The sequence below is a fragment of the Lepus europaeus genome, chromosome 8 (assembly GCF_033115175.1).
Source record: "Lepus europaeus isolate LE1 chromosome 8, mLepTim1.pri, whole genome shotgun sequence".
Classification (NCBI taxonomy): Eukaryota; Metazoa; Chordata; class Mammalia; order Lagomorpha; family Leporidae; genus Lepus; species Lepus europaeus.
Genome location: NC_084834.1, coordinates 31,099,499 through 31,126,052, shown reverse-complemented (window position 1 = coordinate 31,126,052; position 26,554 = coordinate 31,099,499). Strand labels below are relative to the sequence as shown.

The window sequence follows — 26,554 nt, the reverse complement described above, 5'->3', positions numbered from 1 at the left end:
AACCCATGCTAACAGAAACCAAAAAAGAGCTGGTGTGGCCATCCTAATATCAGACAAACTTTTCTCTCTGTCTCTCTCTCACTATCTGTGACTCTACCTCTCAAATAAATAAAATCTTTTTAAAAAATGTTACTTAGGGGCTGGTGTTGTGCTATTGTGAGTTAAGCTGCAGCCTGCAGCACTTGGCCTCCCACATGTCCTAGCTGCTCTGCTTCCAATCCAGCTCCCTGCTAATGCACCTGCAAAGCTGGACCCAAGTGTTTCAGCCTCTACACCCATGTGGGAGACCTGCAAGAAGCTCCTAGCTCTTGGCTCTTGGCTTTACATTGGCCAAGCCTCAGCCCTGGCCATTGTGACCATTTGGGGAGAGAACCAGAAGATGGAAGACCATCTCCCCTCTCGTTCTCTCCTTCTGTAACTCTGCCTTTTAAGCAAATGAAATATTTTTAAGTGGTATTTAATGTAATGGTGATTTTAAAAAATCCCTGCTTTCAAGACTCTATAAGCAGTCTTTCCTTATGGCCACTCACAGTAAGACATTTAGGTTAATTTATGTTGTAACTCAGGATATTCATTCATATATTTATATATAACATAATTAATCCTCACAACTCTAAGATAGATCTCAATATTATTATGTCTATTTTTTAGGTGAGGAAACTGAAATACAGAAATGATAAGTAATTTATCCAAAGTTGACCAGTCACTCTGATAAGAGAATAGAAGGCTGGGATTTGAGTCCAGGGAGTCTGGTTTTCAAATCTGTGCTTGGGGCTGGGGTGGCCCAGCAGGTTAAGCTGTCACCTGCAATGCTGGCATATCAAAAGGTGCTGATTCATGTCCTGGATATTCCACTTCTGACCTAACTGTCTGTTAATGCACCTGGAAAAACACTGGAAGGTGTACTGGCCGGTGCTGTGGCTCAATAGGCTAATCCTACGCCTGCAGCACCGGCACACTGGGTTCTAGTCCCGGTCAGGGCGCCGGATTCTGTCCTGGTTGCTCCTCTTCCAGTCCAGCTCTCTGCTATGGCCCGGGAGTGCAGTGGAGGATGGTCCAAGTCCTTGGGCCCTGCACCCGCATGAGATATCAGGAGAAGCAACTGGCTCCTGCCTTCGGATCAGCGCAATGCACTGGCCGCAGTGGCCATTGGAGAGTGACCAATGGCCAAAAGGAAGACCTTTCTCTCTGTCTCTCTCTCTCTCTCACTATCCACTCTGCCTGTCAAGAAAAAAAAAAAAAACACTGGAAGGTGGCCCATCTTTGGGCCCCTGTCAACCCTGTGGGAGACCCTTCAGCCTGGCCCAGCTCCAGCTATTGTGGCCATTTGGGTAGTGAACCAACAGATGGGAGATTGATCAATATCTCTCTCTCTCTCTCTCTCTCTCTCTCTCTCCCTCTCTCTCTCTCTCCATCTCTCCCTATCTCTCCATCTCTCTACAACTCTTCCTTTCAAATAAATAAAATAATTCTTTAAAATATATGTGCTGTATTCCATTATTCCTGGCAGCCTCCCAATATTTAGCTTTATTCTATGCAAAACACTCTTTTCTGTTCTATTTACCATTCTCTGTTTTCATTTTAAAGTGTTGGTTATGATCCCTAAACTGGTGATTCACAACTGTTACTCACTAATGAGCCACAATCTATAGCTTGTTAAACATTAATAAAGAAGAGGAAGAAAAATCCATGCATACGGTTGTCAATGGCTATTAGAAAGATCAAACAGGAGCTGAGTTCTGCCATGTTGGTGAAGATGGATCAAAGGAGAGCTCACAGAGCAAGAAAGTTCAGCAGAGGCTGGAAGATAAGCCAATGTTAACAAACATAAGACACAAATGAAAGAGGAGGTACTCCAAGAAAAGCACATGTAGAAGAAAAAGATCACGGCCTCTCATTCACTGATCCAGCAGCCACATGAGGCAAGCACTGTGTGACTACCAGGGATTCACATATGAATAAAACAGACATGGCCCAAGATCTCATGGCCAATCTGAAGCCAGGAGCCTGGAGCTTCTTCTGGGTCACTCACATGGGTGCAGGGGCCCAAGAACTTGGGCCATCTTCTACTACTTTCCCAAGCCAGAGCAGAGAGCTGGATCAGAAGTGGAGCAGCCGGGTCTCGAACCAGCACCCATATGAGATACCAAGGCTACAGGCGGTGGCTTTACCCACTAAGCCACAGTGTTGGCCCCTTTAATTCATTATTTACAATTTCATTGTTGAGATTTTTTTTTTTTTTAGTTCCTGAGATAGTCTGGATATTAACCCTTTCTCAGATGAGTACTTTGCATATATTTCTGTCCCATTCTGGTGGTTGTCTCTTCATTCCATTTACTGTTTACTCTGCAGAAGCTTCCTAAATTTGGTATAATCCATTTGCCCACTTTTGCTTTTGTTGCCTGTGGGTTTTGGTATCTTATTAAATAATCATTGCACATATCAATAGCCTCAAGTGCTTCTTCTGTGTTTTTTCATTCATTGCATAGTTTCAGGTCTTATACTTAGGTCTTTAATCCATTTTGAGTTGATTTTTGTTTAGAATGAGAGGTATGGGTAGAAATCTTCTGCATATGAATATAATCCAGTGTGTCCAGAACCTTTCTCTACTGTATGCTTTTGGTGCTTTTGCCTACAACTGGTTTATATGTATAAATTTATTTCTGGGATCTCTATCCAGTGCTATTGGTCTACATATCAGTTTTTTAAAATTTTTTTGATTTTAATATTTTTTGACAGGCAGAGTTAGACAATGAGAGAGAGAGACAGAGAGACAGAGAGAGACAGAGAGAAAGGTCTTCCTTTTTCCATTGGTTCACCCCCGAAGTGGCCGCTACGGCCGGTGTATTGCGGACAGAGCACTGTGCCGATCTGAAGCCAGGAGACAGGTGCCTCCTCCTGGCCTCCCATGCTGGCGCAGGGCCCAAGGACCTGGGCCATCCTCTACTGCATTCCCATGCCACAGCAGAGAGCTGGACTGGAAAAGGAGCAACAGGAACAGAGTACGGCGCCCTGACCGGGACTAGAACACGGGGTGCCGGTGCCGCAGGCAGAGGATTAGCCTAGTGAGCCACAGCGCCGGCATACATATCAGTTTTGAAGCCAATTTCATGATATTTTGGTAAATATCTGTAGGATGTCTGAAATCAGGTGCTGTGATACATTCATTCTTGTTCTTTTTATTCAAGGTTGCATTGGCTATTCAGTATCTTTTGTGCTTCCTTACAAATTGTTTCTGTGAAGAATGCCATTGATATTTTGATAGGTATTTCACTGAATCTGTAAATAATTTTGGGTTATCAGCACAATTTTTTTTACTTTATTATATTTATACAATGGGAGCACATTTTATGTATTTCATATGAACAGTTTTTTGATATATATATACTGTTTTAAGAGCATAATGATACCTCCTATCCTACTCTTCCTCTCTCCTATCATCCCTCCTTCTTTTCTTATTTTAATTTTTACAATGACATACTTTCAATTTATAATCAATGTATATTCAATTTCAATTTATAATTATATATTAATTTTTTCAATATGGATATGAGGTCTTTCTATTTTTCCCATTTTCATTACTTCAATCAGTATTTTATAACTTTTACTGTAGAATTCTTTCACAGTGGTTAACTTGGTTAAAACTTTTCCTAGATATTTCATATTTTTGTATGGCTACTCTGAATGAAATTGCTTTTATGATTTCTTTCCCAGTTAATTAACTAGTCCCCTAGTTAATTACTAGTATATAAAAATGCTATTGGATTTTGTGTGTTGATTTTGTATCTTACAACTTAACTGAATTTGTTTATCCATTCTAACAGTATATTTTTTAATATTTAAAATCATATCATCTGCAAACAGGGATGATTTAACATCCTTGTTTCTTCCTTAGATGCCTTTTATTTCTTTCTCTTGACTAATTGCTCTCTGGCTAGGAATTCTAGTATGATATTGAGTGGGAGAGGTAACAACAGACATCCGTGTCTACTTCCAGATCTCAGAGGAAATGCTTTCAGCTTTTCCCATTCAGTATGATGCTCACTGTGAATCTGATACACACATTTTTCATTCTGCTGAGGAATGTTCCTTCTATGCCTCATTTGTTCAGAGTTTTAATCATGAATGGATATTCAATTTTGTCAAACCCCTTTTCTGAATCTATTGAGATGATCATGCAACTTCTATTCTTCTTTTTGTTGATACGTATTACACTGACGGATTCATAGTCTATATATTATAAATAGAAAAATTTCTAGATTTTACAAAAGACTATTAGAAGACTATTAGAACAGATAAACAAATTCAATAAAGTTCAACAATCCTAAAATCCCTTGTATAAACCCCACTTGATCATGATGAGTGAGTATTTTGATGTATTATTCTATTAAATTTGATAGTATTGTGTCGAGAATTCTTATATCCATATTCATCAGGGAGCCTAATCTCTAGCTTTCTTTGTGTGTCCTTGTCTGCTTCTGGTGTCAGGACAATTCTGGTCTTGTCGAACATATTTGGAAGGGGGATTTTCTCTCTTCCATATTCTAAGATAGTTTGAGAATTGGTGCTATTTGTTCCTTAAAAGTTTGGTGTAACTCAGCAGTTACGCCATCTTGTCCTGGCCTCTTTCATTGTTGTTGGAGAGCTTTTTACTACTGATTAAATCTCATTCTTTGTCATTGGTCTACTAAGGGTTTCTATGTCTTCGTGGTTCACTTTCGCTAAGTTATATGTATCAGGAATGTATCCACTTCTTCTAGGTTTTCCAATTTGTTAGCATCTAATTCTTCCTAGTCATCTCTAATGGTCTGTTGTATTTCTATGGCATTTGATAGTGTTTTAATATTTGTCAATTCTTCCTCTATGTCAACTGTCATTTCAGAATTACAGTTCTTCCTCACAGATGCAATTTACTAAAGTAGAGAAAACATGAGGTTTCTGTACAAAACAATATGTACAACCTAGTAAAGTCAGAAAAAACTAATTTTATATGAATTTCTAAGTCAACCAACTTGGCCTAATGATAGCTCTACACCTTACCTGACAGTAAAATGTGTAGTTTATTTCTCTAGGGCTTTTCTCATTTGTGTCAAGGTTTGCACACAAATCCTGATGTTGGTTAACCTAAATGTGATATCTGAATTAGTGAGTTATCTCTGATATTCTTATCAGAAAGGGACTGTCAAGTTTTGCCTGGGGTGTGCAGATTATGGGGAAGAGGATATATTCTTTTACACCTGAGTTTTCTGCCTATATTTAATTTTGCTTAACAGGCTTCTACTTTAGCTTCAAGAAAAATGTTAAAACTGTTTTGAAAGATTTTTATATAGTGATATGTAGAAAATTGAGATTAACTGTTAAAGAATGGAGTTTGGAGATATATGTGAACGTGTGTGTGTGTGAATATAGTATGTGTATACACATACATCACACATAAAAACATGCACACATACAACATATGTCTTTATCAACATGTAGTATATATACTTCTGATACTTGTGTGTGCATATCATGTGTATATCTCTATATCTATCCATCCGTATCTGTATCCATATGTTTTGATAAGATGCCTCCCTAGATCAAAGAATTGGCAAGTGTTTAAAATCATTTCAAAGAGTCATTCCATGCAAACAAAGTTTTAAGTTTGCAAATGACTTAATAAAAATTGTCAAGGAAAAGTATCTTCTGGAGGTTTATATATTTTATGATCTATGGCCATACATTTAAATGTTTTTATCTCGGCCGGCGCCGCAGCTCAATAGGCTAATCCTCCGCCTAGTGGCGCCGGCACACTGGGTTCTAGTCCCGGTCAGGGCACCAGATTCTGTCCTGGTTGCCCCTCTTCCAGGCCAGCTCTCTGCTGTGGCCCGGGAAGGCAGAGGAGGATGGCCCAAGTACTTGGGCTCTGCACCCCATGGGAGACCAGGATAAACACCTGGCTCCTGCCATCGGATCAGCGCGGTGCGGCCATTGGAGGGTGAACCAATGGCAAAAGGAAGACCTTTCTCTCTGTCTCTCTCTCTCACTGTCCACTCTGCCTGTCAAAAATAAAAAAAAAATAAAAAATAAATAAAAAAAAGTTTTTATCTCAAAAGAGAACAATAACACTGAGCCCTATGAACCTAGTGAGAGAATCACCTAATTGTGGTTACCAAAAGACCCTGATCTGCTAAAATGAGAGATCTTCAAAAAGTTCATGGAAAATGTGTATTATGAAAAAACTATGCTTGGACTTCAAATTCTGGGATGACAAAAATATATCTCTTACCCAGGAACTTTGAGCAGTACCCTTGCATCTGCAGAAATCCGAGGGAAGCAGAAGAGCCCTTGTGAGGCTATTATCTGCCCTCGCTTTTACTACTTAGGAGATGAGAAAGGTTTGAAAAGAAAACAAAATGAATTTTAAAAAATCATTCAAAAGCAAACAAAATGAACGAAGCTAAAGAAAATGAATGAAGTAAAACATTCCATGATGTTGCTATGAAATATTATAGCCTCAATACACATGTTCACCTTGTTACACACATACAGTGCCTGACCACTGTGCAATCCAGGTGTTACATTTGTATATGACAAATGTATCTGTAGTTTATAAAAGCATCTTTGGAAGAAAATTTTGGAATTGCAGAGGAAAACCTAGACTGGCAAAGGATAATATCCATTAAGTATAATACAATTCAAGATGAAGCAGGAGAAAAAGGCTTTAAATGATACGAAATTCGGGGCTGCCAGAGCCAGAGAAGGAGCCAGCTTTGGAGAGCAAAGTGAGATCGGACTACAGCAGTCAGTGCCGGAGGGAGAGCCCAGCGGACTACACTGACCTTGAGTCCGATCTGGAGCCATGAAGGGAACAGGGTGCCCAATAAACCAAAGAAAAAAAGGGGCACCTTTCTCTCTACCCATCTCCCACACAGCAGCACCTGGCAACTGGCTGAGAGAGGGCGTTGTCATTTGAGACGTAAGTAGGTAGCAGCTATGACAGCTCTTGCACATGCCCATCAACTGGCAAGGACAAGATGCCACCTGATCAGCAGACACCCACAGCAGCTCAGGTGCGCACATCAGAAATGAGGTTGCAGGAGGGGGTGGGAGAAGCAGTCATTCTGACATCAGTATTGGCTGCAGAGACTCTTGTATATGCCTGGCAACTGGCGGGGACAATGAATAGGGCCGTAGCCAGTGGCTACTGTGCACGTGTACAATCCAAGGACTTTATCAGAGGGAAAAAGCTGCAATCTTCACTGATTTTTAGTCTAGCTGGGAGGATGGATGGACTGGGTGCCTACATATGATGGTGAGGTGACCCCAGCTTCTCAACATATCACACACCCCAGGACTCAAACTGCCAAGGTGGAGAGCCCACAGGTAGCTGGTTCTGGGAATGTCTCTGCCTTTCTGTGGATGGGACAGGCTGGAGTGGAGGAGTGGATTTTCTCTGCCCTGTGGGAGCCCTGAGTCCTGAGACTGTGGGAACTCTGACTGCATGAGAGATCACAGGTTGTAGCTGGGTCTTGGGACAATCACTATGGGTGGTTTCATTTGCTCAGAGCTCCCTGATTGCCTGGGGTGGATCATGGTAGCAGGAGCCATGCTCACACTGAGGACTGCACAGATCTTTTGTGCGATTCACGTGGAAGCATGGATGACTACTGCATCCATTGAGGGCTAACACCCAGGCATTGGTCACCTTGGGAGGCTGGAGGTGAGAGTGTTATTATGCCAACAGAGGTGATCATACCCCCCTTTCTGTTAACAAGAGAAGATCTACCGTGTTCAAGATGGGTGTAACATTGGATAGTCGCCCCACCCTTGATCACTAACCAAAGTTCTCCAGCCACACCCAGCATATATCTGTGGGTATTCACTGAAAGAGCAGACACTCTACAAAGCCACAGAGGCATAGATCAAAGATAAAAGCCATCAGAGGAAAAAAACCAACAAGTATCTCCACAAATAAAATAAATATAAACACAAAAATAAAAAATAAAATAAACACAGAAATTCAAGAAACGAGAATAAGGAAAACAAAATGAGACTCAAAGGAATACAACTCTTCAACATTAAAATGTGAAGATGAAGAGACTGATGAAAAGCAATTCAAAAGATTCATCACAGCATTACTCAGAAGCAATGATAAGTAGATTTAATAATTAAAGAAATCCATACAGGACATCAATGAAAAAATTTACCATGATTTTGAGATTTTAAAGCGAAATCAAAATGAAATATTAGAAATGAATAATTAAATATGTCAAACAAAACATACAGTGGAAAGCCTATTAACAACAGACTTAGGCAGAAGAGAGAATATCAGAGCTAGAAAGCTAGAATACAAATCTCTGGAAAATTTTCAGTAAGACCAAAAAAGAAAAGAAAAGAAGAAGAAGAAATTAGAAGACTTAAAGACAGTATTGGAGATTTATAGGATACTATCAAATGACCCAACATACGGGTCTTGGGAATTCAAGAAGGTGTGGAAAGAGAGAATGGATTAGAAGTCCTGTTTAGTGAAATGATTATAGAAAAATTCAACAAGTTAGAGACAGAAAGGGACATCCAAGTACAGGAAGCACATAGAATTCCTAATAGACAGAATCAGAAAAGAGCTTCACCATGACTCACTGTACTCAAACTCTCCACAGTAAAACATAAAGAAAAGATTCTAAAATGTGCACAAGGAAACACCAGATTACTTTCAGAGGATCTCCATTAATACTCACAGCTGACTTCTCACCAGAACCTCTACAGGCTGGGAGAGAACAGAGAAAAATAGCCTAAGCCTTAAAAGAAAAAAAATGTGTCAGCCATGAATAGTGTACCCAGCAAAGTTCTCATTATGAATGAAGGTGAAATAAAGACCTTTCATAACAAACATAAATTGAAATAATTTGTCACCATTTGTCCAGTCTTACAAAAGATGCTTAAGGATGTGCTGCACACAGAAGCACAGGAAGATATTCATCACTGTAAAAGAACACGAAGGAAGAAAATCTCCCAGTGAAAATACAAAGGAAATCCAAAGTAAACAATAGGAATATTTATGAAAAAATGCCAGAGCCATGTAGTTACTCATCAACAGTAACCTTTAATGTAAATGGCCGAAATTCTCTAATTAAATGGTGCAGCCTGTCTGAATGGATTCATAACAAGACCCATCTATTTGCTGCCTAAATGACAACTCACCAACAAAGATACAGACACTCTGAAAGGTAAAGGATGGAAAAAGATATTCCATGCTATCAGAAAGCAGCTACAACCATTCCAATATCAGACAAAACAGATTTTAACACAAAAACTGTTAACAGAGACAAAGAAGGGCATTACATAATGATGAAGAAATAAACTTTACAGGAAGATGTGACTATAATAAATGTAAACACACCTGATGCCGGGGCACCTGCACCTGGCTATTTAGAACAAATGTTAATGGATCCAAAGGGAGACATAGATTCCAATACAATAGTAATGGGGAACTTCAACACCCAACTTTCATCAATGGACAGATCAACTAGACAGAAATAAACAAACAGCAGACCTAATCAACATTATGCACCAAATGGATCTACCTGGTAGCTACAGAACACATAGTTGCAGAATATACATTCTTTTCAAAAGTGCAGGGAACTATCTCTAGGATAGACCATATGCTAAATCATAAAGCAAATCTCAGTAAATTTAAAAACATCAAAATCATACCATGCATCTTCTCTGACCACAACAGAATGAAGCTGGAAATTAACAAGTCAATAACCTTAAGAACATATGCAAACACATGGAGACTGAACAACATCCTCATGAATGAATAGTGGGTCACAGAAGAAATCAAAAGAGAAATAAAAAATTTCTGGAAATGAATGAAGATGACAATACAACATATCAAAACTTATGGGATACCGAAAAAGCAGTGTTAACAGGAAAATTTATCAAAATACATCAAGAAATTGGAAAGGTACCAAAAACATAAGCTATTAATGCATCTAAAGGACCTAGAAAAACAACAACCAGGGGCTGGCGCCATGGCACAGTAGGTTAATCCTTAGCCTGTGGCGCCAACATCCCATATGGGCACCAGTTCCAGTCCCGGCTGCTCCTCTTCTGATCCAGCTCTCTCCTATGGCCTGGGAAAGCAGTAGAAGATGGTTCAAGTCCTTGGGCCCCGGCACCCACGTGGAAGATCTGGAAGAAGCTTCTGACTCCTGGTTTTGGATCAGCACAGCTCCAGCCGTTATGGCCATTTGGAGAGTGAACCAACAGAAGGAAGATCTTGCTCTCTATCTATCTATCCCTCTCCCTGCCTGTAACTCTTAATTTTCAAATAAAATAAATAAAATATTTTAAAAAGTAAAAAGAAAAACAACAACCAAACCCAAAATTATTAGGAGGAAAGATAATTAAAATTAGAGAAGAAACAAAACTGAAACAAAAAAATACAAAAATCAGTGAAATGGAAGAGCTGGTTTTCTGAAAAAATATGCAAAATGGACACACCACTGGCACAACTGAAAACAACAAAAAAAGCAGAAGAGCCAAATCAAAATAATCAGGGGTTAAAAAGGAAACGCAGGGGCCGTTGCTGTGATGCAGCAGGTTAATGCCCTGGCCTGAAGCACCAGCATCCCATATGGACGCCAGTTCGAGACCCAGCACCTCTACTTCCGATCCAACTCCCTGTTGTGGCCTGGGAAAGCAGTGAAAAATGGCCCAAGTCCTTGGGCTCATGAACCCATGTGGGAGTCCTGGAAGAAGCTCCTGGCTCCTGGCTTGAGATCAGCACAGCTCTGGCCGTTGTGGCCAACTTGGAGGGAACCATTGGGTGGAAGACCTCTCTCTCTCTCTCTCTGCCTCTCCTCTCTCTGTGTAACTCTGACTTTCAAATAAATAAATACATCTTTTAAAAAAGAATTAGTAAAAGTTAGCCACTAAATAGGAAAGAGAAAAGCATTCTATGTTAAAGAGAATGGCAACGCACAAAGAATGAGAGACTTCAGTAACTATTGGGGCTGGAAATCTGTTCAGAGTCAACTGTGGCAAGAGTGGATTGTGAAAATATTGACAGAAAGATTCTGCTTTCTGTGAATGGTAGAGAAAAGTGGCAGAGAAACTGGAGAGGGATAAGCATTAAAGGCATACAATGGAATAGGCAATATCCTGCTGAGACGGCTCCAATGGAAAAGGAGGAAATGAAGATGTAAAAGGAAAACAAAAATCATGGTTAACTGCAGGAGAAAGGCTTGGAGCAGGTCAGAGGGGATGGAATCCAAAGTAAAGTACAGGGATAATCCTTAAAGAGAACAGAAACCCTCCACCTACCACAATAGGGAGAAATCACAGTGCATGGAATTTACATGTTGGTTGGAACATTTTGAGCTAGATTATAAGGGGTTATTTTGGGGACTAGAAAAGAGCCTGTACACATTATTGAATATCAGAGTTAAGTGTACATCTGTTATATTAGTGAATACATATAAATCTATCGCTGTTGTGAAGAATAAGGAGATACAAAGATTTGAATATATATCATAGATTTTTAAAAAATGTTTATTTGTTTATTTTACTTACTGGGAAGGCAGAATGAGAGGGTAAGAGAGAGACAGAGACAGAGGGAGAGAGAGAGATAAACCTTCCATTCACTGGCTTGCTTCCCAAATGAATACAACAGCCAGGGCTAGGCCAGGCCAATTTCATCCAAGTCTGTCATGTGGGCAGCAGGGCCCAAGCACTTGAGCCATCATCCACTGCCTACCAGAATTCATTAGTAGGGAGCTAGATTGGAAGCAGAGGTACGGGAACTGGAATCAGCACTCTAATTAGGGATGTAGGCATCACAAGCAGTGCTTTAACCCACTGTGCCACAAAATCTGTCCATATATCCTTGGTCTTCCTTTAGTCTGATAGAAAATTTGATTCTTCTGTTTCTACCCGTTTTATCCTTCCATACTGAAGATTTATAATACTACTAGACGGGGAGCCAAACTCAAACTTTGCTAAGTGTCACCCTACCATCATAGCCATCATTGGTCTTTAGGTTGCATCCCACAGTAGAAGCAGCACTCATTCACTCCTCACGTGTCTCCTGTTCATAGGTCTTATTGTCTCAAATAGACATTGAGGTTCCAGGATATGGTAAAGTACTTTACAATAAAATATCATTGTCTCTCTCACTGTGAAAAACTTAGCATTAGATATAAAGTAAGTGCTTAGTAAATATTTGTTGACTAATGTATCTGTTTAGAGATGAATGACTAATAAAGAACATTATGCAGCAATTGCTTTGCTAACAGAATATTCATATTCTTCACAGCATCTGCTGGACATTGCTGGGAGATGCTCAAGTCATTCATCAATTTTCCTGCAATTAATTTGTGTGTATGAGCTCTAGAATGTATATCAATCAAAGGATAATAGTGTGCTGTGCTCAAGCTATCTTCATACCAATAATTTGCATGCACTAGCTTACTGAAAGGGCTTTCATTGAAGATAGTACTCTAGAGCAGGAAGCCCCAAAGGGAATATAATAGGAAGGACAGGAAATGACCAGTGCTACTGTTTTCTGTAGCATGAAGATGAATTTGAAATCAATGAGGTAATATCCTTGGTATTATTATTAAGAGAAAATGTAATGCTGTAGCCTCTTTTGTAGTCTTAGATAAAATTTTTCTTCAGTCTGCACTGTAAGCTTATGTATCAGTAAATTTTTAGAATATGGATGTCAGTCTGTTGAATTATATAAAACAAGTTTAATTCCCAATTAGTTTAATTCCTAATGTAATTTATAAGCCAATTAAAGCTATTTGGATATAATTATTTTTAAATCAGAATGTAAATATCACAAATACATTTTTAGCTTTAGGAGCAATTGTGCAATCATACAATACTGGCCATTAGTTTTATCCAACAGGTTACCATGGAGAGATAACGAATTAACAATCAGTATAGCATTTAATGGAACATCCCAGATACAACACATGGCAGTCTAAAGAACTCTCAGAAAGTGAGTGATTACATTCCTGTAAAATTTTTTCGTTCTATTAAATGCCTATAGAAAGAATGAACTACTTTGTTTTCCCACACTATATGCAATTTGAAAAAGATAGTATCTGATAAAATGAAGTATATCCAGAGACTTAGAATATATGAAACTTTTAGGATATATGAAACTTGTGCCAAAAAAATCAATAGGAACACTTCTTCTGTATAATTCTACAGCCCTGGACAATACTAATAAAATATTTTAAAAACATTTTCTGCATAAAGTATTTTAATTGAAACATTTTACAAACTCCCTAAGATGCATGTGCATCTATTGTATTTCCATTTTTAACACACATCTCAAGATCCAATGGTAACAGAATCACTCAGTTTTTAAGTAAGAAACATCAAACCTGTTTAACTTTCATTGTTGGTTGCTAGTGATTTGCCAGTATTCTATAAGGATTCTTATAGTCCTTTTATTGATTCCATAAATTATGTTCTAACTAGTAGTAAAAATCACAAAGTTTACAATGTTTGTTTAAAAAATAAAGGCACACACTTTAGAATTATTTTTAAAATAACCAATGAATAGTGATTCATTTTGTGGGTTCTCAGGAGGGAAGGAAGAAGATATATTAATCAAGATTTGTTTTGTTTTTTAATCATCGGGGAAAACATGTGTGAATATTTCTCTTAAAGCTTTTTTTCTTCCCTATCGAGGCAATATATCTTAAAATGAAGGTTAATAAGCAATTAATGGCACAGCACAACTAAATATTGCATATGTGATAGTATAATATCTTGGTAAATATGAGAATTTTGAGAGCCATAAAATTAAAGACTCTGAAATGTGTAAGATTAATAGACATGACTTATCACTATTTAATATGAACTTTAATTTTTAAATGGCACATTGCAATGAAAAAATGTATTGCACAGTAAAATTGAAATTTCAATAAAGAAGCAAGACAAAAGAAACAAACTTTCTATTAAAGCACCTTTAAGAGGTTATACTTACGCAGCAACCTCCTCTTTTGACAATCCTTTGAAATTCACCTCCAGATAATGATCTATGTCATCTTTCTCTTTGATCAATTGAGACCTAAATGAAATGGAAAGAAATAATAAAGCACTGCCTTATCAAGTTGAAAAGATACCAAATATATAAAATGCCACCAGGAGAACAGAAATATCAGACTATAATGCTATATATAATAAATGTTCTGCAACAGCTATGGTTAGGTTGCTGATTGATAGTTTCCAAATTTTTATTTCCTGAATGGAAAAAGATAGGGAAGAATATTAAATTCAGAATGTAAATAAATACAACATGAACACACTGAAATAAACCAATGTAAACTGAGTGTCATCCTCAGAGCTTAGGGAGTCTTCGTTTTAGTCACATTGTTTCACGATATAACTTTCCAGTTGCAAGCAGTTATATTTGTTTGGCACAGATTCTTGACCCAGAAACACCTATTTGATATAAATGTGTAAATTGTATTTATTCCAAACTTAATTTTGCTCTGAAAATGCTGTCTGGATAGTTTTTTTAAAAACCATACATAAGATCTCTAATTACTATTAAAGATTTGGTGTGCAAAATGATTTTAAGACGACTTTTTTGAGAACTATATTATACTTGTAGGACATTCAATCTTCATACCTTTGCATCTTAAAAAAATAAAAATGTTAACAACTTACCATAACCATTGGGATAGAGAACTAAACAAATATCTGTATTTATTCAGAAGCTATTAAATAATATTAATGTAAATGTTGCCTTAAACAGTCATGATAAAAATAATTTTCTTAATAAAAATGGATGCAAGAAAAAGTTTTCTTTAAATTCTATCTGATTGTAGGGATGTGAGACTGGGTTATATTTTTGCTCGTCTTGAAGAGAAAATGCAAATCTGATCATTAAATAAGACAGGAAGAACAGGCTTTTTTCAGACTTCGCACATATTTCACAGCATTCAAAAGTAAAAGATCAAATATCAAAACATTTATACACAAATTATGCATACATTGAAATATTTCTCAGCTACAGAAAAAAGAAAATTTTGATTTGCTATCCTAAAAGAGCTTCTATGATAGTTCAGCTGAGTATATTTATTTTGGGCCTGGGCCTTTGGTTTTTCCAAAAAAAAACACTAAAAATGAGCTATGAGAGGAACAAGTCTCATAATACTTTGATCATTTTGCCTTACAGGAATTGAATGGTATGCATATAAAGGAAACAAACTTACATTTGGAAATTATTTATATTGATGAAGAATCCCTATATTACTAAAGTACTAAAAGTACATGTGGCCACTTCAAAGTAGCCCAACTCTGTTAACATTCACAATTGTGATAAAATACATCCAATTCTCTGCCCTGCACTTTCTCAGTGACAACTCTTAGAGTTTAGCAGCCATCTACAGGTAGCAGCAGTTTATGGATGTATTTCCAGGCCCCCTGCATCAATTCATGAGCTAAACTGTGCCATCTGCCCTAGGAATCAGGCTGCACCCTCCTTACACGAAACAGCAGTCAGCACTCGGGAGGGATCTCATAGACATGTGTTTCATTCCTCATGCTTCTGCTTTGTCTCCTGCACATACTTACAAAAGGAAAATTACCTCAAAACTCTTTAAGAACCGTGATACACTTGCAATAGGAAATAAAATGATCAAATTAACACTGGTTTGACAACTAAATTCAGTCGTCATCATATTTGAGTAAGGTTCATCAATCCTTTTGAGAGAGCAAATTTGAATATCTGAAAAGATGGAACTATTTTTCTGTTTATTTTCTGAAGGGCACTACTACAGGACATTTCTTCTGTGTGGGAGGACAAAATGACAGCCAGAGGCACATACCTGGGGATGGTTCCACGGGAGCATGGCAGCTTCTGTTTGGCTAAGGTCACAAGCTTTGGGTGTGTCACGGGCAGTGGAGGCAGGGTGGTCATTTTGGACTATAAAAAAATAAAAATAAATAAATAAATACGGAGAAAGAGTATTCTAAAGAATAAATCTTCAAAGAATCCTTTAAGATATTCTTAGCACCCACAGCCTGTCATCTGTGTGCGCAGGCCCAGAGCTCTCTTCCTTGGGAACGATATTCAGCAAGTGGATTCTGCAGGTTGCTTCCCTCATTATTTTCTTCTGACTGCCTTTTGACCAGTTTACTACTTGTCTGCATTTCCACCACGAACAAAATGGATTAAGGAGAAAAATCTGGTTGAAAGCATTGCTGATTGAGACAATCAGCAGCATTGTGAGAGTTTTGCTAAGGGGGATGGTTACAATTATAGTGAAGAATTTCAGGTTGGCTATGGATTTCCAATTTTTATGCTTTTTTTTTCTTGTTACAGTCAAGAATTGAAAATTGCTCACACTTTGTTGTTTTCCAAAAACCTTATCACTCACAAATAAAGACCTTCCCTTAGAAACAATAGATGCTAAGAATGTTTTTCAACAAGATAGCTGCCCTGAGAAAGCACACAGATGTATTAGTTTAGTGAAGCACTTCACAATTCGGTGGTTTTAAACAGTTCTTTGAAATAGCTGTATCTCTCACAGTGTACATGGCTTGGGACTTTGGACAGGGACAGCTTCTCTCTTGTCCATGATGACTGGGGTCTCTCCTGGGAAGACTCAGAAGCTGGGGTAACCCAAGGGTGGAGGACAGTACATATCTATAAGAGTCTTGACTCCTGTATCTGGTGGTCTGGTGGTTGGTGTTAAATATTAGCTAGAGCTTTAACAGAGCTTCCTCACAGCATGACAACCTTGGATTTCTTCTTGGTAGCTCAAGGCACAAAGATGAGCATCCCAAAGAAAATCCAGTAGGAAACTGCATCCCCTTTCAGGGTCTGGCCTCGGATATACCTTCACTTCCTCTACAGTAACAGGTCTTCCAGGATTTAAGATCAGTGAACATAGAGCATCTACTGAGAGCAGAGTATCAAAGTCACATTACAGGAAGTGAATATGGGATGAAAGATACTGCTGAGGCCTCTTTGGAAAATACATTGTGCCACATGGTGAACAATAAGGAAATTAAGTTTATAAAATACAGCTGTCTAAAACTTATCCCAAAGAGGAGGAGATGTGGGTATGATGTCTGAGAAAGCTTGTCCTATGTTGCAAATGCTCTCAGATGCAAAAGAATCGATGCCTCTGTTAAATAGAAAGGCATCCAAAAGCCCAGTCTCCCAATCCCATCCCCACTATATCTACTGGCTTCAACCTCTACTCTTAGCTTCACTAAGCAATTAGAAGGCTTGTTTAGGTTTTAAATGACTTTTATCCAGTATTGACTACCCATGTGACCTATTACAACCAATCTTTTTTTTATTTAATAAATATAAATTTACAAAATACAACTTTTGAATTATAGTGGCTTTTCCCATAACCTCCCTCCCACCTGCAACCATCCCATCTCCCACTCTCTCTCCCATCCCATTCTTCATCACGATTAATTTTCAATTATCTTTATATACAGAAGATCAACTTAGTATATACTAAGTAAAGATTTCAACAGTGTGCACCCACAAAGACACACAAAGTATAGAGTACACACAAAGTATAGAGTACAAAGTATAGAGACACACAAAGTATACAGTAGTTTTACTGTTAATTTGCATAGTACAACACATTAAGGACAGAGGTGCACAGTGACTCCCGTTGTTTTAAGAATTGACACTCTTATTTATGATGTCAGTAATCACCTGAGGCTCTTGTCATGAGCTGCCAAGACTATGGAAGCCTCTTGAGTTCACCAACTCTGACCTTATTTAGACAAGGCCATATCAAAGTGAAGTTCCTTCTTCCCTTCAGAGAAAGGTACCTCCTTTTCCAATGGCCCGTGCAACCAATCTTGCTGTGAATAAATTCGACAGAAATTTATTGAGCTCCTACTTTGTGCTAAGCGCTCTTCTAGATATCAAGGTTGCAGCAGTGAACAAAAACACAAAAATCAATCCACAATACAAGTGTAGCCCTACACAAACAAGCCAATTACAGACAGCTGTAGATGACGAGATTCCATAGTGAAAAATAAAGCAGATAACTAGAAACTACACAAATATTCATCAATAGCAAAGGGATAAATAAAAGTTAGAGATGAAAAGAAAATAAGGACAATTTTGGTGATGTTCCAAAGTTGTAGGGTCTTGAGGGTTATTATAAAAACTGTGGCTTTTACTCTGAGTTAAAAATCCATTGGAGAACTCTGAGCATAGAAGTGATTTCACCTTGAAAGGGTCACTCTGGCTTCTCTCTTGAGGTTAGACCACAGAGAGAGAAAATGTCAACAGCAGAGAGGCTACCTGGGAAGCTGCTCTGACATGGGGGTGAGACAGGATGGTGATGTAAGGGAAAGTAGAGTTGGGGAGACCTGAGACAGAGCTCCCTCTGGACAGTAGAGACACAGTATTCCTCCAGTGCCAGAAAGCCATGGTGGGGTGGAGCTGATGGGGGTGGGGGGCTCACCACGGGAGTCAGGCTGGCATACGGGTAGAGAGGGCACTATGGCTTGAGGGGAAATATTTGGAAATTCAATGTAGAAATGGGTAGATTTGTGTTTCTGGAAAAGATAATTGTGTTGGCTTAAAAATATGCTTTCACATAATTAAAGTGATAATTCTCACATAGATTGCTATTTTAGATATAACAGAAGCCTAATATGAAGCAGCTTATCAAGGCATAATGTGATCCATGAAACATAATTTTCACTTATTTCTATGCAATTATGACTTTAAAGCACACAACCTAAACAGCAGTACTAGTCTACTCCTCTAAGACACTGAAAATATACTAGGTTAGGTCCCATAACTTCCTAATTTAGTGATTTCATTATTTTTTTAATTTAAAAATATTTTTCAGGGGTAGACATTTGGCATATTGGTTGAAACACAAGTTGTGACGTTCACATCCAGTACTGGAGTGCCTATGTTTGTGTTCCAGCTCCACTCCTGATTCTAGCTTCCTGCTAACGTGTACCCTGGTAGGATGTGGTCTTAGTTCAAGTGGTCAGGTCCCTGTCACCCAGATAGGAGACCTGGATTATGTTCCTGGGGAGTGAAACAGCAGATAGGATCTCTCTCTCTCTCTCTCTCTCTCTCTCTCTCTCTCTCTTTCTCCAATTAAATAAAAAAGAGAGAAATCGGCTGGCACCGTGGCTTAACAGGCTAATCCTCCGCCTTGTGGTGCCGGCACACAGGGTTCTAGTCCTGGTTGGGGCGCCGGATTCTATCCCGGTTGCCCCTCTTCCAGGCCAGCTCTCTGCTATGGCCAGGGAAGGCAGTGGAGGATGGCCCAAGTGCTTGGGCCCTGCACCCGCATGGGAGACCAGGAGAAGCACCTGGCTCCTGTCTCCGGATCAGCACGATGCGCCGGCTGCAGCGGCCATTGGAGAGTGAACCAATGGCAAAAAGGAAGACCTTTCTCTCTGTCTCTCTCTCACTATCCACTCTGCCTGTCAAAAAAAAAAAATGTTAAGAAAAAAAAAGAGAGAAATCAATTTTTTGGAAGATGCTCTCTTAGCTAGTTGATTTACTTGAGCAACCAGAACTTACCAAATGGTAACACTATGCAGAACATGAGGTAAGAAGTTATAACCAACATAGTTGAGCCCCATGTACAAGTCTGAGAGGGCACCAAAGGTTCCTCAGATCTACCTCCCATGAGCCTACTTCAGAGAAGCTGTGCCATCTCTGTATCCCACCGTCTTCCAAACTTAGAGAGTAAATTCGAGTCCCCCTAATCCTGCCCCGTCTAGCCCTACTGGATTTCAAAAAGGAGAGAAGAAAACAACTATGCTTGGTTTGGTCGAGGCATTCCATGCTTTAAGACTCTTTCTAAGAGCCTCACTTTTTTTACAAGAAACGGTGCAACTGGCATTGGGCCAGATCCTCTCTGCACCATCGCAAGGGCCTTGGAAGATTTCAAAATGTGGAACAGCGCTTGCAATTTCCCTAAACAGTAGGAAGACTTTTAGACAGCCAGAGGAGCACACTGCAGAAGTCCTGATCCAGCCAACACATACCATCCAGCCAACATATACCATTCAGCCCTTTTGTGCATCTTCACAAAACTTAGCTCACCAGTAGACTATATAAAATTTATCCTTTTGATGTTTGCCTGGGCTAGATGAATTCTGCTAGAAAATATAAGCATCTCATGAAATCAAATGCAAATGATATACGTGGAGAGCAACATGTCTTCTTTGTTACACAGATCAACTGCAATTCTTTTTTTCTTTTCTTTTTTCAAACTCTGAGTCAACGTTTCCTACCATTAAAGTTTCAGCTGCCAGTTCCTTCATTTTGCTCTCCTCTGATCTGAGAACATTAGCAGCAGGAGCACCTTTGCTCTTAAATTTAGTTTAATGTAAGTATTGCAAGCCCTGCTGGCAAGCCTCAAGGCACAAACTCTGAATGGGGGGTGGTGAGAGCTGCATGATAAAGTGGGAAAAAACTTATTAACTGCATACTGCAAAAGTAACCCTCATCCAATCTGTGTTGGAAAGTTTAAGCTCAGCATTAGGGTGGAAGTCGAGCAGGTCTCTCCTTGCCTTAAACCTCCACATCTTAACCTGCTTTATGCTGGTAAAGAAAGGGCATTTTGTTTCTCACCATCAGTACATGGCTACATATGAGTATTTGATCGTGTAATCTGAATTTTATGGACAGACACATAACATTTGAAATCACCGAATATTTAAAGGGATTCACCTAATTAATCACTGCTCTTTTATGCCTTCTAAATTCAGTCTAATTTATGCTGATATCTCTGGTTGTAGGAGGTAGCTGTATTGTGGCTCGTAGAAGCAGCAAAGAGGGGGAGCAAGTGGGAAAAAAATGTAAGCATGCCTAGGGTATTGCCACTTCAGGCCTGAATTACACCTATAAAGTGAAGTGTGGCTTCTGGTTTATTAACATGAGTTGCCTTGTTTTCTTGGTGTTGGTCAGACAGCAGTTCCAGCTCCTGGATGAGCTCAACCAACTATCATCCACAAGAAATGGGATTAGCACTAGGGGTGAGAGACACAGGCCTGTCACAGAAACCGGTCATATCAACCTTCCCCAACACACTGCATCAGGGTTCTTCTGGCTCAATCCCAGAGGAACACAGGCAAGATGGGTGCCACTAGAGGAAGGGGACTTGCTCAGGTGAGCAGGGGAGGACACTGAGGGGTACCTCTCTGGCTAGTACCAAAATGAGCTTAGCACCAGGAGCCCAGACTGAAGCAGTCTGTCAGAAGGACCCAGAGGCAGCTTCCCCCAAAGACAGCAAGTGGGCGGCGCTACAAGTGGCACCACAGGGGCTGAGACAAAGATCAAAAGGCCGCCTGAAGCCATTCCACTGTTGGTATTCAGAAGAGATTTGGTGCATTCTTTGATCTGCTGGTTGGCTCCCGTATCACAGTTACAGTCTCTATGTTTGGCCCCCACATGCAAAGACAAATGAGAATGGAGAAATACAGGATGAAAGGTTTGAGAGTGCTAGGTCAGGCCGAATGTGTCCCACGGTGTGAGTTTAAATTTCTGGCCCCCCAAGTAGAATTCTTCAAAGGCTAACCCTTCTCCCCACTATCCCCAGAGATGCCCTCGATGGAGGAAGCCTACAACTGTGTAGACCAAGGCTACTTTTGGAGGGACCATGTCTGAGGCAGACCAGTGTCTCCTGAGTTCAGTCACTTTGGGGGTAAGCGCAGGGAGGAGAAAAGTGACATCAACAAATGACTGCAAGTAAACTTATCGTATATGATCAAGACATTTCAAGACAGATCTGATTATCACCACAGAAAACCACTAAGAGTTAGAACTCTTCAGATTATCACAAATTCTTAGACTATGAAAGTTTAAAGAGAACTACAGAAAGGATATTAATTATGTTCCTTAAAAGTTAAAAAAAAACTGCACATAAATGAATTTCAACAGTCACTAAGTCTTTGTCCCTTGCAATAGAATTGTGGACACCTTTTGCACTCTGTCGCGGGTAATTTGCTAGGTTGTTAAACAGAACAAGTATTTCCTACAAACTGACACTTACTGGAAATTCAATCAAAGCAGAAGGCAGGAAAAGTGCTTGAAAAGGCCCTGGTTCACCTGAGTTACATTTGCAGGTGACAGCTGAAGAAGGAGTCTGCACTCTTACACTTCAGCCTGAAAACCAGCGAGCAAAGAGCACCAGCAAAGGAGAGAAAAAGTTAAAAGTCGGCCAGTGGGATAACTTCTCTCTTCACCCCACATTCATTCATACGAGTGTCTCCTATGTTTAGGGGCGCTTAAAGAACAAAAACAAAAACAAATGCAGCTCCAATCACTAATTCAACAGAACACCAAAATATCTGAACTATGCAAATGGACTAATGTCTTCCAATAGAAAGATGACCTTTGGGATGGCCATTAGTTTGTTCTGCCAAACTCAGGAGATGAAGGTATCTTTCCGAAAACCTAGAGCTTCTGAGCTCCCTTTCTCCTCTACTTAGTTCTAATCGGGGCTAAAGGACTGATCTCCGAGCCTGTTTACTTCTCCACTCCGCCCTCAGAGGGTCAAGCGAGCTGGGGAGCAGGCAGCGCGCCTTTCCCTACTTCCTCTTCGTCTCTTCAGGTGAAAGGTGACGACCTTGTCCGGAAGTCGGAGACCCACGGATGGAGAAAGGCCAGGAGGGGTTCTCCAGACTACAGCCCCCCCCCCCCTCCTAGGAGCTGGAAAAGTTCTGACCCAGCCTCGCCTCTGCCGTCACGAACCTCGCTGGACTGGCCCCGGGCAACAGCTCCGGTTTTCCGTTCCCCCGAAGTGAGTCCCCCAGGGGTGACAGATGCTGGACGCCGGCGCCGCCCCCTCCTCCCGCTGAGGTTCCGTGGCCCCGCAGCACGGCGCTAAAGGAAGGGGACGCCGAGAGCGTCTCCAGGGAAACAGAGGGGCGGGGAGGGCTGCCGGGGGCGGAGTTAGGCTAATCTAGTGCTCGGGATTGGGGCAGCTCTCAGACGCCCCGAGAAAGGGGCGGGGCCAAGGGAGCGGGCGGTACCTATTGGCTTCGGGACTGGGTCCTCTGACCCCGCAGGCTCTTCCAACCCGACTACTACAGGAAGTTAGGCTCCCTTCAGAATTAGTTCCTGAAACCCAGCGGCCTGTAATCATTTCCTTCATGGCCTTGCCCTATCAGTTTTTTTGTACTGCCCTTTTGTTCACAATATTGATGCAAGACCCTCAGACTAGCATTCATACCTCACCCCCATGATCTGACCCTACTGTGTGCACTACATAAGTCATTCATTCCCTCTTCCTTTGCTGCAGTCAAAACCAACACAAGGGACCGGTGCTGTGGCACACTAGGTTAATCCTCCGCCTGCGACGCTGGCATCCTATAGACCCGGCTTCTCCTCTTCCAGTCCAACTCTCTGGTATGGCCTGGGATAGCAGTGGGAGAAGGCCCAAGTCCTTGGGCCCCTGCACCTGCACGGGAGACCAGGAAGAAGCTCCTGGCTCCTGGCTTCAGATCCGCGCAGCTCTGGCCATAGCAGCCCTTTGGGGAGTGAACCAACGGAAGGAAGACCTTTCTCTGTCTCTCTCTCTCTCTCATTGTCTATAACTCTACCTGTCAAATAAATAAATGAAAAATCTTTAAAAACACACACACACACAAATATTTCCCAATCCCGTCTCCAGATGATCCAGTTTTCAGGTGTGGTTAGCTAAAAACTCAAGGACTCTTTCAGACAATCATCTTGCATCCTACCCTTTTAAAATTTATCTTTGAGTTCTCACCTGAAACTTGGGATTTTAGATTTAGAATTTTTGTATGACAATTAAATGTCATCTTGTTCATGTCAGCCCAGCATTTCTGTCTCTCCCCTCTCCTGTAAATGCATAAAGTGGGCCTCTTTTTTCATTGTCTCAGTCGTTTAGGTGGCCACGGAGTGAGGCCACGGAGTGTTGTTTGTTGCTTCTCAAATGCACGTGTGCTGGACAGTGAAGCTCTTACTCGTGTCGCACTCTGTAAGGAAGGGAGGCAGTAACATTACTCACAGGAGTCGTACTATCATCCGTAGGAATACAAGTGTAACAACCAGAACCACACTCTTCCTCCAATACCAGATTTGCTGCAGCAAATTATTAAATTATTTCCACCATGAAAGTGTACACATTACATATTCAACTGATCACTGTGACTGCCTGCAACTGGGCTCTACCCTCCCCCAGATCAGTAAGGGGGAATTCATTTCCCAGCTTTCAGCATCACCTTGACACAACCCCACTGTGACCTGTGTGAATTCTGTCCCAGCCCTGGCTTTTTCGCCAGTAGGAGTTTCTGAATTCCATACGTGATGCTCTCTTAGCTGGCTTTTCAGGTGGCTTCTGCCTGCCACTTCAAATTTATTCCTCCTGCTTGCTGTTTTTCACTCATAGTTCTTGGACTAATTTTTTTTATCTCTCTGTGTAGCATAGGATTCCTGAGAACTGGGAAATCCAGTTAAAGAATTTGTTTGCAAGTGGCAGGAAACTCCAACAAGCTTGAGAAAAACAGAAACCATTTTCTGCCAACAAAGTATGCCACCTTTGGGTGCAACTTTATCTAGATTCAGGCCCTTCTGAAAGCTTTGAGAACTTTCAGACACCTCCACCTTTTCCTACACAAAACTCCCTCTCTCCACCCCTTCCTTGTGACCTACCTTTATCATGTCAGTGTCACTTTGTGTGGTGCATGGTTTTTATGAGTCAGTCCTCCCCGGAGATGCTGGGAATTCCTCAAAAGCAGAGACTGTCTTATGGTCTTCTTCTGAATTTCCTGGAATAGTACAAGGCTTGTATATGGTATGTGCTCACAATGTTCTTTGAGTTAACTGAATGAATGACTGGACAGATGGAGGTTGCAGGAGCTGATTCTTCGTGTGTAATTCTTCTGAGTTCCTGCTCTCCCTTCTCCATCTAGAACTTGAGGAGGAAGGGGAGGTGCCACGACTGACATCAGTCTGAATGCTCTTACCCACAGAACATTGAGATTGCCCTCTTCTCACCTTTGGTCTGGGGAAAGGTTTTCAGTTTACTTCAGCCCCCAGGGCAGCCAAGCTAATCCTCTAGGTGCAGGGTTGGGGAAGAACATCCTGCCCGTGAGTTGTATGAGGCCAGCAAAATCATTTGGTCTGGCCCTGCCAAGGCAACCTCAGATGGGACTGGAAACTCAATAAAGATATAGCAGGCTAATTTTTAAATCGATATTTTTATGACCTTCAAATGATGTTATAAATATCCAAATGGCCCTTGGCAGAAAAAAAAGTTTCCCCACACCTGGTAGGGGAAGCCAGTGCTTCTTAACTACTGCAGATAACTTTTCTGGCCTTGTTTATAGTGTCATAATCATCACTTGCAATGGGAAAACTATTCTGAATCTTTCCCATGTCACTGAACACATTCCCAAGTAATACATAAAGAAAGGCTACAGAATGTAGGGGTCAGCATTGTGTTTTAGCAGGTAAAGCCACCCCCTGTGACTCTGGCATCCCATATGGATACCGATTCAAGTCCGGGTTGTTCCACTTCCAATATGGCTCCCTGTTAATGCACCTTGGAAAGCAGTGGAGGATGGTGTAGGTCCCTGGGCCCCTGCACCCACGTGGGAAACCCCAATGAAGCTCCTGGCTCCTGGCTTCAGCTTGGCCAGCTCTGGCTGTTGCAGCCATTTGGGGAGTAAACCAGCAGATGGAATACCTCTTTCTCGTGCACGCTCCTTCTTTCTGTAACTCAGCCTTTCAAATAAATAAAGGAGAGGCAGAGAGAGGTCTTCCATCCTCTGGTTCACTCACCAGTTGGCTGCAACAGCTGCGCTGATCCAAAGCCAGGAGCCAAGAGCTTCTGCCAGGTCTCCCACGTGGGTGCAGGGGCCCAAAGACTTGGGCCATCTTCTACTGTTTTCCCAGGCCATAGCAGAGAACTGGATCGGAAGTAGAGCACCTAGGACTCGAATCGGCACCCATAGGAGATGCCAGTACTGCAGGTGGTGGCTTTACCCACTATGCCACAGCACCACCACCCCCCCTTTTTTTTTAAAGAAAGACTACAGGATGTAAATGGTTGAACATTTTTGTATCTAACAATGTCCTTATTTTGTCTTGGCCTGCTTAGCAAGGTAAGATAGTCTTAGTGATCACTTCTCTCAGCATTTAGAAGGTGTTATTTCACTTTTCTCTAGTAAAATATGTGATACCTGAGAGCAGAAATTATATACCAATTTTATTTTCTTCTTTTGTATGTGATCTTGTAATAAGATCTGTGTCTGCAGTGACAACCACAAATCCCAGTGGCCTAACACAAAAATTTTATTTTTTAATTATGATATGTAACCACCACAAGCCAACCTTGGGTATTGAGCCAGGCTGTCCTAACTCCAGCATCAGGCTGGACAGCTGCTCCCATCTGAGGTATTGCTGGTCTGTGGTGGAGAAAACAGAGTAAACTGCACCTTGGATTTAAAAGTTTCACAAGGAATGATATCATTACTTCCTCTCCATTTCATTGGCCACAGCGAGTCACATGGCCATGTCAACGTGAAGACACCAGGTAACTGCAATTATTCCATG

At 40.7% G+C, this 26,554-nt stretch overlaps 1 protein-coding gene across 1 annotated transcript in view; it reads right to left on the bottom strand.

The window, feature by feature from the left end:
* Window positions 1–22,748, bottom strand: part of TTC29 (tetratricopeptide repeat domain 29) — a 264,832-nt gene extending 242,084 nt beyond the window's left edge. The window contains exons 1-3 of the mRNA XM_062199063.1: window positions 22,724–22,748; window positions 15,840–15,937; window positions 13,991–14,074 (exon numbers count right to left, since the gene is read on the bottom strand). Coding sequence (XP_062055047.1) covers window positions 13,991–14,074; window positions 15,840–15,931 — 176 coding nt within the window. The 5' untranslated portion in view covers window positions 15,932–15,937; window positions 22,724–22,748. The remainder of the gene's footprint in view (window positions 1–13,990; window positions 14,075–15,839; window positions 15,938–22,723) is intronic.
* Window positions 22,749–26,554: the final 3,806 nt, after the last annotated feature.